Here is a 20,745-nt window from a genome sequence, read left to right on the forward strand (position 1 = left end):
AACACAGTTTGCAAATACTTTTTTTTTCCCTATTGGAAGCCTTCTTGACAGCCATTTTTCTTGACTAATCAACAGTCATGGACTTTCACAGGCCTGTGTGGAGAGAGCATGTATTTTGTACAATACATAAAAGAATACAGTGCTGGTTTTTGTTGCAACACTTAAATGCATGATATTTCAGCTGCAAAATCACTTGTTCTTAAGATTTTGACAGCTAGGGAGTTGTAGATTTCAGAGAAGACCATTTGTAGTAAACCTAGGAGCTGTCTCTTTAAATAATAATAAAAAAAAAAAACCTTTGCGAGGCTGTGGAGAGAGAAAGTGCTAGAACTGTGCACGATCATGACTGGAAAGCAGGATCCCTGAGTGGTCACTGAGTCTTCCCAGCACAAGATAGGGAAGCTGGTCTCTTCAAGCCTGCAGTATTTTATGCAAAATGATCCTTCTTCAAAAGAGCTAGCAAACAAAAAGATCAAATTGAGGAAGCAAATCTTGAAAGGGAATGAGGCATAATTTTGCTCCTGTGTTGAAAAGGAACAGCGTCCTCCTGGCTAGACATGGAAATCACATTTTTAAAGGGATTATTTGGTTGCAGCACTTTAAACAAACCTTTCTGAAGAGGCTGATTGCTCTGCATTGCTTTGTGCTTGTGCTTCGGTTTTATTCACATATGTAATTCTGGAGGTTAAAAAAAAATTCTGCCAGGGATTCAGAAGGCATCCCACTAGCGATCAGCTGACATTCTTAACTGAAGGCTGCAATGTGTTGCTTATTCATTTTGTACTGTGGGAGCTGCAGGGGCTAGCAGAGAGCTAAACTATGCATTTCAAACAGCGGTGCTTGTGCAGAAAGAGGGGTGAGAAAGAGGCAGCCGGCGAGGAAAGAGCACAGCTGGACTTTCTCCTTGTTTTTATCCATTTCTGCAGGATCATGTATTTATAAGGGATGAGGTGGGCCACAGGGATCACAGGCCTGAGCTGCGGCCTACCCAGTCAGTCCAGAATCAGGCCCTCCACTACCGGAACCGAGAGCGCTTTGCCACAATCAAATCAGCATCTTTGGTAAGCAAACACCCCACCTCCCTCTTCTTCCTCTCTGTCCTCTTTTTGGTTGGGAAAGAGGGTCAAGAATTTTCTTCTCAACCATTTTTTTTGTTGGCATAGCAACTAGATATTGCACAGAAAGGTGTGCGTGTGTGTGTGTGTGTGTGTGTGTGTGTGAGAGAGAGAGAGAGAGAGAGAGAGAGAGAGAGAAATGTAAAAGAAATCCGTGCTGGGTGTGTTTCTAGCCTATGTAAAACGAAGCACATTTATGGATGAAGTTGATTTCCTCTCTGATATTGCATCTCTCTTTTGTTAGCCGTGACTGCTAGTAAGACACTAATTGGTATGCATGCATATATATTTATTTGCATCTTTATAGTTAAATAGTTTTGAAGTAAAAAAAATCTGTATATCTAGGTAGTTTTTTTTATTTAAAAAAATCAAAGAGCTGATGTATTTGGTCATTTTAAAAAATGAGATCGTTACCTCCCAGGATGAATTGCTAGCTATATATGGCTCACTGATTTATATATTTCAAGCAATTGTATGTACTGCATTTTTCTCCCCATTCAAACCCATGAAACATTGCCTAGCTCCAATAAATGAGGGTTTAACAGCAGGCTATGGGCTCACAAAGAGGAGGAGGAGGAGGGGCTGGTAGGATCAGCCAGCATTTGTACTATTGCAAATGTGATCCGTGTAGATGGCTTTGTAGTAGAAAAAGGGGTGTGTGCCAGAAGAGTTCGTTTCCTCGCCTTCTCCACCATCTATGTGTCTTATATATACACAACCTGAAATCAACAGCAGCTTTCCGAAGGGAGAGAGTGCACAATCATAAGCAAGTAACTGTGTCCTAAATGGAAAATAATTGAAATACTTAATATTTCAGCCAAATTGATATTAGTCACGTGGATAGGGAGATTTGGAAAGTATCCAGTATCTGACAGTTGCATTTGCTTCCTATTATGACATCATCCTGGCCAACCCAGAAATTACAATGGGTAACCCTTCCTCTCCCCCACCTTTTTTTAATTGTGTATTTGAATGTTTCCACTACTGTTTGCTGACACCCCTCCACAATCCCAGCCCAAAGGACTGGGAGTCGGGTTAACCTTAGGTGTAAGCTTGTGCAGCAGGGGATCTTAATATGGTTTGTGCTACTGAAACATAAAATGAAGCAGTTGAATTCAGACAATTACTATTCTGGTTATTGGCCTGCATCTAGTGAGTTTCTTTTCCCAGATGTACTTCTGAGTAACACATGCTCTGATTGTTTCCCCCCCCCCACACACACCCCAATTCAAAAGGTGACCTAGAAACATGGGCATTAAAGGTCTTCATACCAGCATTCCTGACACAGCAGGGATCTCAGCTATTCTAGACCCTTTTGCTGATACCTCTGTGTTGGGGATTGTCTGGTTTTGTATATTGTACAGAGCCAAGCAACTGTCTGCACTGAACAAAGAGAATAGTCTGTTTCCAGTCAAGGTGCACTTGGGGAGGACAAATGATAAACTACTCAGCATGCCATAGTACAAACCAAAAAAGCTTTACAGATGCATGTACAGGCATCTTGCCAGCTGGTATCTTTTACCCACCATGGAAGACTCTCCCTCTACCTTAACCCCAACACCAGAGGGCATCATTTCTCTTCTTTCACCTTGTAATTCTCCAAGGGTTCTGTTCCTTTGCCTCTGTGCTTCAGTTAATTCTGCTTTCAACAAGTTCTCACATAGCAACGGAGGAGTTTTTAGGGCCATCTGCCAGCCAGGAGAGGGTACTCGTGCAGTGATGAAATGCATTCTCCATATACCCCTGTACTCCCAAGGTCACGCTTAAACCCCATTTCATGGCAGCTTTCTCTGACGTGCCATACTGTTTGTACTGGGATTCTAGGACAATTGGATTTGCTAAAACTTCTCTACCTAAATAACTAAATCCCACATAGCTAAAGGGGGTGTGAGGCTAAGCTAGGAACTCTTTTTTTTTTTCCTGTCATTTCCATGGGACCCGTTTCTGGGACGAAAAACGTTGGGGCATCCTAGGCTGGTGTGGAGTTCATAGGAGTGCTTCACACCATATCTTCTGGTGAGTGACTAGGAAACTGATGATGAGAACACTTACTAGTTAAATCCATTCTGTATCAACTAGCAGCACTTTCTTCTTGAGTGAATCATGGGATTTCCTTTCATCCCTCCTTGACATTCCAGTGTCTGTAGCCGTGACCACCTCAATATCTGTTATGTCAGGAATGATATGGAATGGCTGGAAAGCAAAATACTGTAGTAGCTCTTCCAGAGGCTTTGTTCCTCTGCCCTTATCCAAATTAAAAAAAAAAGATTAAAACTGTTTTCCCCATAAAAACCCCTTCTAGGTTAGAGGAGATATAGTTGCATGTGGGGATATTACAGTCTTGTGTGTATGTTTTATTTCACTTTATAATTGGAGTACCTGTTTTCTTTCACTTTGATTATATACCCCCTTTGATACAAGAACTTCATTTATATAACCTTTTTGTGGTTATATGCCACTAAAGTTGCAGTTAATAATTTAATAATTGCAGTTGTTAACCCACCCTCCCCCCCCAGTCTGAGTGAATGCACAGAGACCAGAAAGGGGTTACTTAGCATCTGGTGTGATGTTTCTAACATTCTTGCAACCCGCGATTCAGAGCTCAATGGTTCTTCATTCTTCTAGTTGATTTTCATTCAGTGTTGCTTCCATAATGGATCTTCAGTGAGGTCTTTTCTTCTCCACATGTATGTTAGAACCCATGGCAGGATCGATTGCTCCCCACGCTCCAAACCATTCCTCATTTCTATCTATCAGTTGCTTTCTCTGGGTTCTGTCCCCAGCCCCTGAGAGTTGTTCACTTCATGAGAGACATAATGACTATATCATAAAGACCTCAGACTGCTCTGGTGCTTTCAGTAGAAATCTCTTGAGATGAAAAGTCTCTCTAAATATGTGTTTTGTTGGGGGTGAAAAATCATCTTCCAATTGGACTCACAACCCTCAGCCTGAGATGGACAGCAGTGTAGACAGAATGCATTCTGCTCTGGAGAGTGCAGGGTGTATATTACCGAATAGCCGTTCCAGCTGGTTGAATTCAGGAACAGTATCTGTGATCTCTGAACCTTCAGGCTCTTCTTGGTCTGAGTGATCGCCATAGTGCAGTATGTCTTGATAGATGAGTCTCTTTAGGGCAGTGGTCACCAACCAGTCGATCGGAATCTACTGGTAGATCTTGGAGCCTCTGACAGGTGATCTTGAGAGGTTTGGCCAAGAGGCTATCAAGTGCTGGCACTTCAGCTGCCCCTCCCCACCACTGCTGCGCAACTCCTGCTCTTTGCCTTGGAGCTGCCTCCCCCCTCCACTCCCGGGAGCCTCCTGCTTGCTGTGCAGGATAGGGGAGGGAGAAGAGGGGTGCTGATGTCAAGTGCCCCCTCTCCCACCCTCTATACTATTTCCACAGAGCAGTTTGGGGGCACAACAGAACTTTGGAAGGAGTTTGCTAGATGCCTTTGGGAGCGGTGCAGGGCCAGGGCAGGGGTGAGTCTGCCTTAGCCCCACTGCACCACCACCCAAGAACCACCTGATGTGTGCAGTGCCAAGTTGGAGCCCAAATCCTGAAACCCTACCCCAGTCATGAACTCCCTCCTGCACTCTAAGCCCCGACTCTAGCCTTGAGCACTCCTGCATCCAAATGCCATCCCAAGCGCCTGCACCTAGAAACCCCTCCAACACCCCCAACTGCCTGCTCTAAGCTCAGCTCAGAGCCCCTCTCACACTCCAAAACCCTTAATCTAAGACCAGAACCTGCACCCCAACCCGCTGGCCCTGCCTGATGAAAGTGAGGGAGTATGGGGGGGAGGGGCCTCAGAGAAGGGGCACAAAGGAGGCGGGGCCAGGGTATTTGGGTTTGAGGTAGATCTCGGCATGCACTTGAATTCAGAAAGTGATCTCATGCTGTAAAAGGTTGGAGACCACTGCTCTAGGGCATAGCAACTAGAAATATAGTCAATTTTGGCTATTTCACCTGCCACAGAACCCCATGCTAAACTTTGTTATTACGTAATCACACTTCCCCATTGAATTTTTTTTAAATGTGTGTTTTTGTCCTGTTTCTACATGAGAGCACCATAAAAACAATAGGGAAACTGTACAGAAGAAACAGTGAAATGGACTACCCACAGAGTGCCACCAGATGCAAAAGGAAAGAAGCTGTGAAAACAGAAATATTTTTCTCTCTAATCTCTTTTGAAGATGGTAATCTGAGGTATTTTTGTAACAATAGTAGGTGAAAATTATTCAGCAAGAGTGTAACTGTTAACTTCTGGTGCCTTTAAAGGATTTTAGTCCTCTTCTGAAACAGAGGTTCTCAGATGCCTTCATAGCGTGGAACACTGTTTAACAGTATGCCTCCAGTGCCGCTTTCTTTTTCATGGTTTGATTCGGACTGTCTGCAATTCCGTAACATCTCTGACAACAGTATCTGTCACTGAGGCGGGACAATAAGGAGAAAACATTCCACGTGCTTTTTGTTGATTCTAGTGAAATATAGGAGTGAGCCTCACGTGCTCTGCCACTTCTCCACAGATCATGATGCACATGTTTTGTAGATCACCAGCAGTTTCACAGTGCCACAACTCAAGCAACTCTGGTGCTTGGAAAATCCATTCCACTCACCTGGAAAGAAAGAGGAACATGCTGCATCTTGATCACAGGTGTCAGGCAGCATGTACTCTACAAAAAGGAAGTTTTGTCAAATCCAGGCACCCAGAGACCCGATGGGGTTGGCTGCTAAAAGTATTATCTGATTTTATTATTTAGGGCTTGACTATTATTGAGAACTTGAAAGTGGAAGACAGTATAGGGGACAGTGATCATGAAATAATAGAGTTCATGATCTTAAGGAAACGTAGAAGGGAGACCGACCAGCACAATTGAGGTAATGGATTTCAGGAAGGCAGATTTTGATAAGCTCAGAGAACTTGTAGGTAAGGTCCCATGGGAAGCAAGACTGAAGGGAAAAACAACTGAGGAGAGTTGGAAGTATTTCAAAAGGACGTTGTTAAGGGCCCAAAAGCAAACAATTCCGCTGTGTAGGAAAGATAGAAAATATGGCAAAAGACCAGCTTGGCTTAACAAGGAGATCTTGCATGATCTCAAAATAAAAAAGGAGTCATATAAAAAATGGAAACTAGGACAAATAACAAAGGATGAATATAGGCAAGCAACACGGGAATGCAGGGGCAAGATTAGAAAGGCAAAGGCACAAAATGAGATCAAACTAGCTACAGGCATAAAGGGAAACAAGAAGACCTTTTATAAATACATTAAAAGCAAGAGGAAGACCAAGGACAGGATAGGCCCACTGCTTAGTGAGGAGGGAGAAGCAGTAACAGGAAACTTGGAAATGGCAGAGATGCTCAATGACTTCTTTGTTTCGGTCTTCACCGAGAAGTCTGGAGGTGTGCCTAACGTAGTGAATACAAGCAGAGAGAGGGTAAGTTTAGAAGATAGGATACACAAAGAACAAGCTAAAAATCACTTAGGAAAGTTAGATGTCAGCAAGTCACCAGGTCCTGATGAAATGCATCCCAGAATACTCAAGGAGCTGATAGAGGAGGTATCTGAGCCTTTAGCTATGATTTTTGAAAAATCATGGCAGACAGGGGAGATTCCAGAAGACTGGAAAAGGGCAAATATTGTGCCCATCTATAAAAAGGGGAATAAGAACAACCCAGGAAACTACAGACCGGTCAGTTTAACGTCTGTCCCAGGGAAGATAAAGGAGCAGGTAATTAAGGAAATCATATGCAAACACTTGGAAGGTAATAAAGTGATAGGGAATAGCCAGCATGGGTTTGTGAAGAACAAGTCATGCCAAACTAATCTGATAGCTTTCTTGGATAGGATAACGAGCCTTGTGGATAAGGGAGAAGCGGTGGATGTCATATACCTAGACTTTAGTAAGGCATTTTGATACGGTCTCGCATGATATTCTTATTGATAAACTAGGCAAATATAACTTAGATAGGGCCACAATAAGATGGGTGCATAATTGGCTGGATAACCGTAGTCAGAGAGTTGTTGTTAACGGTTCTAAATCCTGCTGGAAAGGGATAACAAGTGGAGTTCCTCAAGGGTCTGTTTTGGGACCCGTACTGTTCAATATCTTCATCAATGATGTAGATATTGGGATAGAGAGTACGCTTATTAAGTTTGCAGATGATACCAAACTGGGTGGGGTTGCAACTTCTTTGGAGAATAGGGACATAATTCAAAATGACCTTAGCAAGTTAGAGAAATGGTCAGAGGAAAACAGGATGAGGTTTAATAAAGAGAAATGCAAAGTGCTCCACTTAGGAAGGAACAATCAGTTCCATACATACAAGATGGGAAGCGACTGTCTAGGAAGGAGCATGGCGGAAAGGGATCTAGGGGTCATAGTGGACCACAAGTTGAATATGAGTCAACAGTGTGATGCTGTTGCAAGAAAAGCAAATATGATTCTAGGTTGTATCAACAGGTGTGTTGTAAGCAAAACTCGTGAAGTCATTCTGACGCTCTACTCTGCACTAGTTAGGCCTCAGCTGGAGTACTGTGTCCAGTTCTGGGTGCCACATTTCAAGAAAGATGTGGAGAAATTGGAAAGGGTACAGAGAAGAGCGACAAGAATGATTAAAGGTCTAGAGAACATGACCTATGAAGCCAGGCTTCATGAACTGGGCTTGTTTAGTTTGGAAAAAAGAAGATTAAGGGGGGACATGATAGCGGTTTTCAAATATCTAAAAGGGTGTCACAAGGAGGAAGGAGAAAATTTGTTCCTCTTGGTTTCTGAGGACAGGACAAGGAGTAATGGGCTTAAAGTGCAGCAGGGGAGGTTTAGATTGGACATTAGGAAAAAATTCCTAACTGTCAGGGTGGTCAAATATTGGAATAAATTGCCAAGGGAGGTGGTGGAATCTCCCTCTCTGGAGATATTTAAGAACAGGTTAGATAGACATCTGTCAGGGATGGTGTAGACGGAGCTTGGTCCTGCCTTGAGGGCGGGGGGCTGGACTCGATGACCTCTTGAGGTTCCTTCCAGTCCTATGATTCTATCTCTTTCTGAGGACCCACCTCACTGTTGGATTTTTACCTTCATAGTTCACTTAATATGGGTTTTCAAGATGATGGCCCTTGGTGCTTAAAATCCTAGAGAGTTAAAGTAGCAGCAACAATGTGGATTCAACTGTAGGCCACCTTGTTCTGTTGGGAATCAAAATGCAGACAAGGGATTTTTTTCTCACTCTTGGACCTTATCTCCTGATGGACCTAATATGTGAAGGCAATGTTTTATGAGTCTGACCACTAAAATAAAATCAGGCCAGTTGAACTCCAAATACAGAGATACGTTTTCTGGGTCTATTGAAAATGTATAGCATTCTAGTTGCATGCTGTGTCTGTCTCCTGACAACTGTTACATGTTCATTTCAATACAGAGCTTTAACAACTTCTGGCATGTTTGGCTTTAAAGTATTCTGACATTTTTCTGATCATCTGGGAAATCATTTTACAATGAACAAATCAGTCTTTTCCCTTTTCCATTATAATCTGTGGGGATTATGTTGTTTCTAAAGTTACTTTAATGTCCCTTTATAGTTAAGGGTGCCATTGTCTTTCTTCCACTAATGATTTTTCATGAACATCTGACTGACCTTCAGCCACATCTTATCCCTTTGAAGACTGTCACTTGTCATGCGATAGCTGGTTTTGCTTCCTACTCCTAGAGCGCAAATATATAATCAGCCTAGTGAACTTTACAGCATTGTCCTTTGGTCCTTGATATAAAGAGGAGATGTTTGTTTCTGTTACACATGTTTGGCTTTAACAAGTTGGCTTTAACACAGTCACAGGTTCTCCCTGAGAATGGAGCCTGATTTAGAGATAAAATAGATGGTCTGGGTGGTATATTCCTCTGAATTAAATGTATATTTCATTTTTTTCCTGCAGTGCTAGTGGTTGCCCTAAATTCCACTATTTGTCACAAATTCCATTATTCTTAACAGCTATTCTAGGCCTTTAGCTCCAGTTTTATTGGAGGTTCACTATTATGCACTGCTAGCTGTTCTCAACCCATGCTAGGGAAAAGGCCTTCAGCACTCTTCCTATCCCCCATCCAGATCTTCTTTTCACAGCCTGTGGTAGAATAAAGAACCCGTCAGCCACAATGAATGATTTGGCTGGAATGAGTTTGAGCAGGCAGCCACCATGGTTTCTCTCTTCGGAGCCAGAACTATTTTTCCCAGTCGCATCTCAGTTGTTTTGTTCAGTTTGTTGCATTAGGTGTTTTTGTTGATCACTGCTTCTTGCAGCTTATTCTCTAAAAGAGCTGGACTGGCCGCAGAGCATTTAAAAAAGAAAGACATCTGTTTTTCTTGCCTTACTACAATTCAAGCCATCCAATGGCCCCACGTGCACAACATCCTATGTCAGTGCTTGGTTCTCAGTTATCTCTTCTTAACGTCTTCCAATGGCCATGGTGATGCAGTGCTTTCTGCTTCTTTTTCTGTGGATGCTGTGGTCTCAGAGAAATTCTAAAAGGAGCCTGTAGAGAAAGTTGTCACTGTGCATGAGAATCCGTCTTATTTTGTAAAGTCTCCTTAGACTCAGTAAAAGACCTGGGCACCATTTGATTCTTGCTCAATCTGTGGAGCAAATGTGGCATGCAAGCCTCCTATAGGGCTACAGTCTGATCCAATGGCCCGTCTATACCAGGCACAGCTTTCAACCTCAGCCACCATCTGTGAATAGCAGCAGATAGTGAGATGTGGGTTTGATAAGCAAACCTATGACCATACCTTTTTACCAAGAAGAAGATGGTTTTGGTCTGTCTGACAGTGCTCTCCTTTGCATTTCTATTAGTATTTTCTCCTTACAATTCTTGGCATAACTGGGGTTCTTACCTTTCCTCCACATGCCTGCACTTAAAGCATGGAAATCAGTGTTCACCCTCTGAGTCTGTTTCAGCTGAACTGTGTTTGTAATCTGCTTAGACCATATGATCTACTTTGTTAATACTGTTCAGTTACGGGTGGGTGGGATCACTCTTTAAGTAGCGTGTGGTACCCAGCGCCTCATTTCTGTAGCTAACAAAGCAACCTTCGCGTTTGTGTGTGCCTCTCCTGGGAACCTGAGAGCAGGCAAGTTCGGCCTCGGCGTGGGGATTGTCAATAGACTAAAAACAGGAACAAGGCTTTTGCATTCACTGGAAGCAGAAAAGAACACTGGAGAGCACATTTTGAGCATCTTTCAGGAGCAATCCATAAGGAAGAATGTAAGGCTGTTGCAGTCTCTATGGGAAGATAAAAATCAGAGGTGGGGGAAGAACCCGCGTGGGTTAAAAAACAGATGTGAGGTATGTAGATAGACAAATGAAGGTTTCCACCATGAGTTTCAACAAACGTTGGGGGCAAGCAACCAGGAGTCACACGGCAAACCTGCAAAATGGGGGCAATTTAATAATGAAAAGTGCTGACCTGGTTTGTTCTTGTGTTACTCTAGGTTAGACTGCAAGTAAGGGAAAGGACTGAGGGTTACACAATGAAAGTGAGCCACCCTCCAGAGCTTTGTGAGGAAGCCTGGAATGAGGCAGCTCCTTGTAGGAAATAAGCATTTAGTAAGGATGGAAGCAAAACCAAAGCAAAGGTGTTATGGTTTCTTTTCTCCCCCTCACGTCATGACCCTTTGTGAACCCTGCCCAGAGGTTTATTTCTGAAGAGGGACTCTAGGTCTCAGAGCTGCCTTTATTTCCAAGTGCTCTGTGCAGTTCCCAATCCTAATCAGTGAGCTGTCTGCCTCTCTTCTGCATAAATGGCTGGGCTTTTCTGGCCAGGAACATGCCATGTTCGTTACTGGACATGCTCATAATCTGGGAAAAGCTGGCTGTGCATCTCGGGTGACAGGCATTCATGGCCTCAGTGTTGGGCATTAGACAATCGCCACCTCTATAAAAACTTGGAGCCTCATTGGGGAGTGCTGTGAGTTTGCTGAGCAGGTAAGTAGCTGTGGGGGGGAGACATGCCTGCAAAATAAGCCTTTAATGACTTTTTCCTTTTCAATGACATCAGGTTACAAGACAGATCCATGAGCATGAGCAGGAGAACGAGTTGCGGGAACAGATGTCAGGTTATAAGCGGATGCGGCGCCAGCACCAGAAGCAGCTGATCGCCCTGGAGAACAAGTTGAAGGCCGAGATGGACGAGCACCGCCTCAAGCTGCAGAAGGAGGTGGAGACCCATGCCAACAACTCGTCTATAGAGCTGGAGAAGCTGGCCAAGAAGCAAGTGGCTATCATGGAGAAAGAGGTCAGTAATCATATTGATGACGTGTCTGGGCCGGGAGACTGCACACAAAAGCACAGCTAGTGAGCTCCAGTGTTCAACCATAACATTTGGGGAACTACAAGTGGCTCCTGTCTGAGAGTGCTTTGGTAGTTTGTTTTCCCCAAACAGCCAGCTGGATCTCAGTCTAGTTCCTAATGGCCGGGGGTCCCTCAACACCAGTTGGCACAGACTAGTAATTTCTCTGGCATTCCCAGAATAGGCCCTGAAGAATGAGCTGCCCTCATAGCTTTAGATGTGGTTCTTCTAGGTCCATGGTGTCCAACCAGTTCTGAAGCAGTAGCCACTATAGTGACTAATGCTATAGCGAGCTAGCCACACTCAGCAGGCCAAATAGCCACATATGGCTAGTGTCTAGTATGTTGGACACCACAGTTCTAGGTCATGGAGTGAGGCACATTAATTGGGTAGAATAAAGAATTTTGCACTGTCCTAGCCTTTCCTTTGATAAGTATGGGATTCAGTGTAAAAGTCCACATGCATACAAGGTGTTAAGGCCAATGCAAGAGAATTAATGTTTTCACATTTGGTTTTGATGGAGGAGACAGGAAATGTGAAGAAATCCCTAAATATATGTAGGTGGAAATATTTTTACAATAAGCTTTCTTGTAGTTGAATACTGATGGGGGTAGGACCTGGTACCGCAGGGCTGGAGAGTGACAGAATGCACAATTACGATTGGTTTGCTATAGACTTTGGGCACTCACCCCACCTCTCTCTCAGGCAAAGACAGCTGCAGCAGAGGAGAAGAAATTCCAGCAACAGATTTTGGCGCAGCAGAAGAAAGATCTCGCGACCTTTTTAGAAAGTCAGAAGAAGCAATACAAGCTTTGCAAGGAAAAGATTAAAGAAGTAAGAACCACCACATTTCAAAGAGGTTTGGAACAAGTACAGTCACAAGCTTTGCTTTTTGATAAGCTTGGGCCTGCCCAGTGGTTTATTGCCCGTTACCACCTGACTATCCATATTCAGAATCCTAACTCCTCAGGAGCTCAGGAATTGGGAACACCTGGCATCATTCCAGAATGGTCATCTAATATTCTCAGTGGCATCAGCAGGGCTGCAAGAGGGTGAAACTCTACAAAGCAGGATCTTTGAAACTGAAGGTCATTGGGGAAAATGAGAGCTCCCGGAGAATTCTTTCCAGCATCCCCTATAGAGCGCACATATATGGTCATCAGCTTTATTTGAACCATTCATAAGGTACCTGCCAATAGTCACCAGTGTGCCCAGCAGTTACCAGTATAAAATTAAAATAAATGGCCTGCTTATCTATACAGCCAGCCCCATCCCAAAGCACATGCATAAAGATAGGCACCATGCCAGGGCCTAGATAACATAAAGTGCAGGGATAACAAAAGGGATAGCAAATGAGGAGCAGAAGAGATGTATTAGGGGGCAAGGCCTGTTGGAGCAATGAAACTTAAGCATGCACATAAGTGATTGGCTGAATGCATGCCTAAGAAAATATAGACAAGGAAAAGTCTGCAGAAATGCGTGCTCAAAAGACAGCCAACAGGGCTGTTGTCCTGAGTGTTCCTTGATCAAAGAGCTTTGCCCGACAGTCCTGTCTCCAGCCCTGCTTGGTTAATGCACTTTTAAGAGGCAATGATTTATTTGCGAGGAGCTGTATGGAGTGTCCAGAAGCACATCCTGCCTTGCATGCTAACAATGCTAAACAATGTCTCATGTGCTTTATAGGGGGAGGTGCCTATTACTGATCAGAAAATAAACCACCTACGTTCCTACCCTGAGAAAGGAAAGTGCCTGAGATCCTTGGCATAATTATGTATCCACACACCTTTGAGGCTGTGGCCAGCATGCTCTGCAGCTTGGGCTGAGGGCCCATTTGGCACCATTGTAATGTTCATTAAATGACAGATTCCTGGGTATCGCCACAGGGAGTGTATTGTCATTCCGCATCTCATAGCAGAGCCAAGCACACTGCATGCTCATTACCTTCAGGGACCATGCCCAGACAGTGATCCTGGCCAGCTTTCGGAGAGTCCGAGAACAAGCAGACTACCTTCATGGAGCTGTAACCCTAGCTTGAAATTTAATCAGAAAAATCCTTCCTCAAATATCCTGTTTCTCAAGTGGTGGTATGCCATTACCTCCATGGAACCATCTTTAAAAAAAAAAAGTGTATTTTGACAGCACGTCACTGAAAACGGCAGCTCAAATAGCTTTTCATGCAACTAGCACTACCCGTGCTCCTGTTCTCGTGGTTGTCTTGCAAGTCTGTTTTAGTGCATAACGTAATGTGCATTTACATAGCTCCTTATTGCTGGGAATCAAAAGCACTTCACGGACCTTTCATTTCTTAAACTTGCTATCAAAAACCCTACATGTGGGGGCGCAGGACAGGTGGGGGGGGGGCTAGATAAAGTTTATTATCTTCATGTAGCAACTGAGGGAACTGAGACATGGAAGGGTTAAATGGCTTACCCAAGGTCACAGGACAAATCAGTAACAAAGTGGAATATGAACCTAGGAGTCCTACCCAGTCTCTTCCTGGAAAGTTCTCCATCAGCCCCTTTTGATACTGTTGCTTTGTGTTATTATTTTTGTCTTCTGTAACTCCATAGATGTTTGCTCTTTCTAATCCTCCTGGAGTCAGTGTGTTCAGCTATTGAGGGGATGGCTGGGGACCCATCTGGATTCTGAGAGCCCTATGATTTCACTCTTGCCATGCACTGCATAGCTGTGTAGGGAATAATTCCGGACACACTGGGTGCAGGTGAAAACAAGCAGAGGATTTATTGGTTCACACAGCTGGTGGAGTACCCATCAGGGGTTAGCCTGGTGAGCACTAACTTAACCAAAACATACATTAGATTATATAGGCAGCAGATGGGTGGATGGGAAGTAATTTGATAGGTCTAGCGGCAGAAATGAGATATGCACATAAGCCAATAAAATATAAAGGTTACACAGGATCCCCACCCATCGCCAATTAAGCATATTATCACTAATACAATTAATTATTCTTAACAAGCTAAATAAGCCAACATAAACAGGATGGAAGCCCCCGAAATGGACATGGTGATGTTAACTTGTTTTGCTGAAATTGTGATGTCAACTGTGAGATGACTCCTTCCTTGTGTTGGCACAGTCCTTGGGATCCAAGCTGATTAATCTGAAATTACAGGAGACAGTAAGAAAAACCGCGCAGCCTGGCTGGTACCAGCCAGGCCTTATCAGAGTAAGGCCCCTTTGGAATGTGGTTGCCAGGACGACTAGGGTCAAGTTAACCGCTGTCTGTGTGCTTCCCAGGCCTGGCCTTAATAATTTAGGATTTGAGTTCTCAGTTCTCAGCAAGATACCATGGACTGCCTCAGTTTACCCCTACAGCTGTATAATAAACTTGCGCTTGAGAAACTGTCCAAAGAGTCTCCAAGCAAGCCAGGCTGACTGTGACTCAGGAACCAATTCAGCTGTAGTTACCAAAGGAAAGTAAAAACTTATAAAACAACAAATACTTAGTGCCCTGTGGACAGCATTTCACATGTGACAGGACATGTAGCATTTAAAACTGGGATTAGGATAACTTGGTTCTGTTTGGGCCCAGACTGAGGGCAACCCCCTGAAGAAAAGCCAAACTGGATTGGGAAGCACATACCTGAAGGATTTTTTTTGAAGTCTTTAAAGATGTTGGTACTACCAGTACTTGCTGGCTTTAAAGAACCATCCAGGCTGCAGGTTCTGGTTCAGATGGGACAAAGGAAGCCGCATGTCAATTTATCTGTACAAGGAACATGGCCTTCCATTAGTGGAGTGCTTCAGTGCTAATAGCTCAACACAGGTTTCACTTGTGTAAGTTTTATAAACTGATTCAGAGAGCCAGAATTTCCTGCTGCTGCCATTCCTAGCTTGTATATGGTGCTTGATGCTAGATAGTAGTATCAAAGAATCATGAACAGAACTGCCTTTATCATGAACTCGAGTGTTGGCTGGTAAGTGGAGCACAGAATTGGAATCCAAGCTTTTCTGCCTTCTAGTTATGGCTTTAACACTGACTTGCTTATGTAGGCTTTGGGCAAATCATTTGTCCCTGGGCCCACGTATGTAAAACAGAATTCAGCAGTGTGAGGGACAGTGTCTTTAAAGCACTTGGAGACCATAGGCTGAAAGGCACTTAGGGGAGTATGTTGTAAGTATGCAAAGGGTATTGCCTACTCCCATGAGTGTACCACTTCCATCTGTCCCTAAAGGGCTCTTGTGGGCATCACCAAGAAAGGCAGGTTGACCCTAAGGAGCGACCTGTTTCTTGATCATTTCTTTGTGTGACCCAGGAGATGAATGAGGACCACAGCACACCGAAAAAAGAGAAGCAAGAGCGAATATCCAAACACAAAGAGAATATGCAGCACACACAGGCCGAAGAGGAAGCCCATCTTCTCAGCCAGCAGAGGCTCTACTATGACAAAAACTGCCGCTTCTTCAGGCGAAAAACCATGACTAAGAGGCATGAGATGGAGCAGCAGAACATTCGGGAGGTACGTCGCACTTGGCGCTCACTCGCTGGACTCTTGGATAAGTTGGTTCTTGGCTGCAGTGTTCAGGGCTGTAAGGCAGTGGCTCTAGGACTCAGAGTGTGGCTGGCTGGTGATAGATGGACCTCTTGCTGGTTACCTGGGACAGGCTTTTTTCATTTCTAATCGCTAAACTGCATGAAGAGCTAAAAATACACATAATGTTCTGGCAGTTGATTTTCCAAGTAAATGTTGAATCCTCTTGCTGGTGCAGGCAGCTCAATGGGATCTCCTTGCGTGACATTTGTTGTCCGATCTCACTGAGCTTCCCTGGCAGGAGACAGCTGGGTCAGCTGTCATGTGTGCCAGATTCTTCAAGGATCTCCCTGGGAGACATCCATGGTACGCTCACAAGAGCAGTGGCACGAATTCATCATGTGACCTAGTTTTGCCCAATTGGATTGGTGAAGAGCATTCAGATAGCTAGAAATAGATGTTACCCTATAAACAGTATTAAAAGAATGTTAAAGCTGCAAAGTCAAGCACTCAGAAGTTGGGAAATGGCAGTGTTGAGGTTGCCTTTACAACCTTCATGTGACCCCCCCCCCCCAACACACACACACATATGCAGTACGCTAGCATGTGATCTCACCATTCAGAACTACTTCCACAACAGGACTGCTGTCTAATTCGTTCAGTGCACAGGATGGACCTGCACTGAGATTAATCAGGAGTATGTGGTAAAGGAGATGGTTGAGTCTGTACCAGCTTCTGCCGCAGTATTCCCATGTAATACTGGACAGATCACTTACACCCAGCTTTTCGTAGATGGTCATTAACTGTGTCCCTCATTTCCTCGTAGCCTGAGATGAGATGCTAGGGTCTGATTTGCAGAAGCATGGAGCTTTCACAGCTGCATTGGAAATGAATGGCAGCTGTGCATGGAACATAAATGCTACATAATGCAAAGAACTTTGAAAAATCAGGTCCTGGACATCTCCGAATGCATACCTGAAGCTAGTGAATGCTCCAGCTCCCCCTCTGTAAATGGAGGGAGTGCCATCTCCTCCTCTCATCGGGGTGTTGTGAAGGCTGAGTAATGTTTGTGATGCTCTTAAATATTAGTGTGAGTAGGGATGTAAATGACTAGTCGACTAGTTGCTTCCCCCCCACCCTTGCTGCCTCTATCAGAAAGAGACAGTGGGGTGGGGAAGGGAGAGAAGGGGGCTCTATGTGGCGTTGCTGCTTTGAAATGCTGTGTGCAGCTGAGGGCCAGCTGGGAGTCCAAAGTGGCAGCGCCATATGGAGCCCGGGGTCAGCTGGGGACTCAGAGTCCCTGGGCTCCACATGGCGCTGCCTCTTTGAGACGACGTGGGAAGCACAGGGCCAGCGGGGGATTGCGTGAGTCCCCCACTGGCCTTGTGCTCCCCGCAGCACTCTTGCCTTTGAAGTGTAGCAGCTCTGGGGTTATTGCTACACTTCAAAGGCAGAGGAGCCCTTATCAACTAATCGAATAGTCAGTGCAAATTGCATTGACTATTCGATTAGCTAATTAATCAACATTTTACATCCCTAAACATTAGGAGCATTATAGAAAAGCCCATGAGGAAATAAAAGAAATTCTATTTTCAGAGCAGGTATTGAATAGTGTGGTGAAAACGAAGCTTGGGACCCCACACTCAATAACAAGAAGACAAATTCATTAAGTGAACACCATCCATCCGGTGCACTGAAAAAGGCAGGGCTCCTATGGAAAAATAGTATATCGGCATATAACTAAACTTTGACTGTGTCATAATGCACATGTGCACTTGGGCAAAATTAAGGTTTCACAAGCCATCTATGTTCCTGGTGAGTCTTCCCTGAGGGTGCCAGGTGAAGATATTTGCATAAAACATCACTAATTCCAAGGCTTGAAGTAGTGAGCATTTTCAGTTTATCAGATCCCTTTGGATAGGAATGTGAAAGAACATCAGTATCTCTCAAAATCCAGCTAGTGACCTTGATCATCAGATGCAATTCAGTTCAGTTTAGGCATTGCCTAGTTGGCAGTACTGATTCCCTGCCGGAGATGACCCACCACTCTGAGCCTACTTTTCTTTCCTATCCTAAAGCTGCTATCACAGACCCAAGTATGGGTCTGCCCTATGGGCTGGCATACCTGTGGTGATTTGGGATGGAATTTTTTTTACTGACGTAGTTAGTGATATACATAAGCCCTAATGAAGACACAATCAAACCAGTTTAACTTACTTCACTTTTACACATCGTCTGGAATAGAGAAGGGCGTCTGGGATGATCTGGTGAATGGAAAACCTCCCTTATCAGAGAGAGCTTGGCTTGCTTAGCCTAACCAAACTAAGGATGCAGGAGGAGATATTGCACTCTATAAACACATCAGAGGGATAAACAATGTGGGGGAGAGGAGTTAAGTGCCAGTGCTAATAAGAACAAGTACATATAAATGGGTCATTCTACAGACTTAGGCTTAAGTTCTGGAGCAGCCTTCTAACGTAGCTGTAGAGGCAAAAAACCAACTGGCTTCAGACTGGTACATTTGTGGAGGGGATGATATGATGAGACACCTTAGAATGGCATGTCGTGGATCTGCAACTGCTAGCAGCAAATATCTCCAGCGGCCGGTGATGACAAAGGATGAGTTGGGCTCTGAGTTACAACAGGGATTTCTTTCCCAGGATGGTGAGTCTTAGCCACATGCTCAGGATCTAACTGTTGTTTGCTGTTGAGAAGGAATTTTCCTCCAGGCCAGCTAGGCAGAGAGTTTTCGCCTTTCTCTGCAAGTTTAAACTTGAGTGTGGTGGATTCTCTGGAACTTGAAGTCTTTAAATCATGATTTGAGGACATCAGTAACTCAGCCAGAGATTAGGGGTCTGTTTCAGGAGTGGGTGGAGGAGGTTCTGTGGCCTGTGACATGCAGGTCAGACTAGATAATTTGATAATTGGTCAAGGGCTGCACTTTTCCATGATATTAATGGAGGAGGTACGGGGTCTGGGATGGAGGTTGGGTGCAGAAGGGAGCTTGGGGTAAGGGATTAAGGTGCAGGAGGGGGTGTGGGATCTGGAGTTTGGATTCAGGGAGGGAGTTGTGACCTGGGGCAGAGGGTTTGGGTTACATGGGGTAGGGTGACAGGAGGGAGAGGGTATTGGGATGCAGGGTTTGGGAGGGCGTATGGGTGCAGGAGTGGGGGTGCAGAGCATTGGATTATGTGGGGTAGCAGTGCAGGAGGGGGGTGGTGCTAGGGTGCCTGATGAAGGCTCTTACATAGGCAGCTCCCAGCCAGCAGGTTCCTCAGCCAGGCTTCCTGCTTTCCATGCCCCCACAAGCCACTTAGAGCAGGCAGCTCCACGGGCCTGGTGTGCTTCTCTGAAGGCTGAGCGCCCAGCGGGAGGGGAAGAGGAGTACTCTGCCTGCTAGCTCAGGCTCCTGCTAGGCCCTGGGCCAAATCTGGGGCTTGGCAGGATGGATGCTGCCTGCAGACCGTATTTTGCCTGCCCCTCGACTGGATGATCACAATGGTCCCTTCTGACCTTAAAGTCTGAGTCTACGATCTGCTTCCATGCTGATGGATTGCAGCGCTTAGCAACTCCAGGATAGTTAAAACAGAAACATTTGCTAGTACAAATTGTGTCTTGAGGAAACTTGCTAGACCACCTGGCGGCAGGTCTTGTGCGAGGGTCAGGGCCAAAGAGAACCCTGCAGTGGACGGCTGGCGAAACACAGTGCTAAGTTTGATCATGTCTGATTTTCGTTATTCTGTCTGCTGACCTGGTCTGTTCTCAAGGACAGGATTGTTTTCTATGGTTGGAATTTTCAGAAGCTCTCAGCACAGGACTAATTTTGCTACCGTTTACGTCCATGCACGTTTTGCTCCAGTACTTTGTCCAGCCCAATTTCAGTGATTCAGAAGATGGAGTTTCCACTCTTCCTTTTGGGCGATCATGCCACAGTCTAACAGAGTTCACTAGGGGACCATCCGTCCTGATATTTAGTCTGTCATTTATTTTGCTTGTTGTTTTTTCTGATGGCTCCTAGTTTAAAACCCAGTGGAGAAATCATGATGTCCTCAGTAGTGAGTGAAACACCAGTTAATTCTGTGCTCCAGCATAGCTTAATTATGTCTATGTCACTGTTTGGAAAGTGGCACCCCCCCCAGGTCCTCATAGCCTGAGGCAGAGGGAGAGCCGTCTGGATCTGAGAAGAGAACACAGAAAGGGGTACAGAACTTTGGAAAATCCTTCCTCTCTGCATGCCATCTCATAATGGGCACCAACTATGCGTTGAATGGGAACTGCTAGTCATCCATGCTGAGCTGAGCCCCCTGAATGCTGCTGACCGATTGGTGAAGGGCTCTGTTGCTCCTAACAGCCCCCTGAGGCAGAAATATTAACAGCAGGCAGGGGAGGACCTGGGACTAGAACACTTGATCTGTCCTAGTTGAAACGCAAGCCTCTGTGCAAGGCCCCAGGGGGCTGCATGGAGCACTCTGTCCCAGGGTATGCACACATTCCAATTACGTGGAGCGAGGAGCATATCGAGCTTTGCAAAAGCTATGCAGCAGGGGCCAGAATGGCGCTACCGACCGCAGCTGGCAGCACAGCTCTCCTGGCGTGCTCTGGGGCGTCTCTCATTGGCCTTACCTCAGTGGTGGTTCTGCTTGTGTGCATGGAGATGCCTTTGCTCCTGGAACGCAAGCACCAGCGCTCAAGAGCCCTCTGGATTTTCCTGTTTCCTGAGCATTGCAGAAGGTGTGTTTAATGGGAGGTAGCAGCACTCTCGTATATCGCAGAAAGCACATGGCCCATCAGTGCCACCTG

At 45.0% G+C, this 20,745-nt stretch overlaps 1 protein-coding gene and 1 long non-coding RNA gene across 6 annotated transcripts in view; one reads left to right on the forward strand and one right to left on the reverse strand.

Annotated features, from left to right (window-relative positions):
* TAOK3 (TAO kinase 3) overlaps positions 1 to 20,745 on the forward strand; it is a 162,390-nt gene that overhangs the window by 134,988 nt on the left and 6,657 nt on the right. For 4 of the 5 annotated variants that reach the window (XM_075898153.2, XM_075898154.2, XM_075898152.2 and 1 more), the window contains 4 exons: positions 927 to 1,061; positions 11,162 to 11,398; positions 12,158 to 12,286; positions 15,730 to 15,933. In XM_075898153.2, the coding sequence (XP_075754268.1) occupies positions 927 to 1,061; positions 11,162 to 11,398; positions 12,158 to 12,286; positions 15,730 to 15,933 (705 nt within the window). The remainder of the gene's footprint in view (positions 1 to 926; positions 1,062 to 11,161; positions 11,399 to 12,157; positions 12,287 to 15,729; positions 15,934 to 20,745) is intronic. The other variant, XM_075898155.2, reaches the window with a different exon arrangement.
* On the reverse strand, positions 14,177 to 20,675 carry LOC142818473 (uncharacterized). Its single transcript, XR_012895952.2, has 3 exons — positions 20,569 to 20,675; positions 15,057 to 15,179; positions 14,177 to 14,573 (listed from the first exon to the last, which is right to left on the reverse strand). It is a non-coding gene; the product is annotated as an uncharacterized LOC142818473 (long non-coding RNA).

The sequence above is a fragment of the Pelodiscus sinensis genome, chromosome Z, assembly GCF_052426305.1.
Source record: "Pelodiscus sinensis isolate ZL-2025 chromosome Z, ASM5242630v1, whole genome shotgun sequence".
Lineage (NCBI taxonomy): Eukaryota > Metazoa > Chordata > Testudines > Trionychidae > Pelodiscus > Pelodiscus sinensis.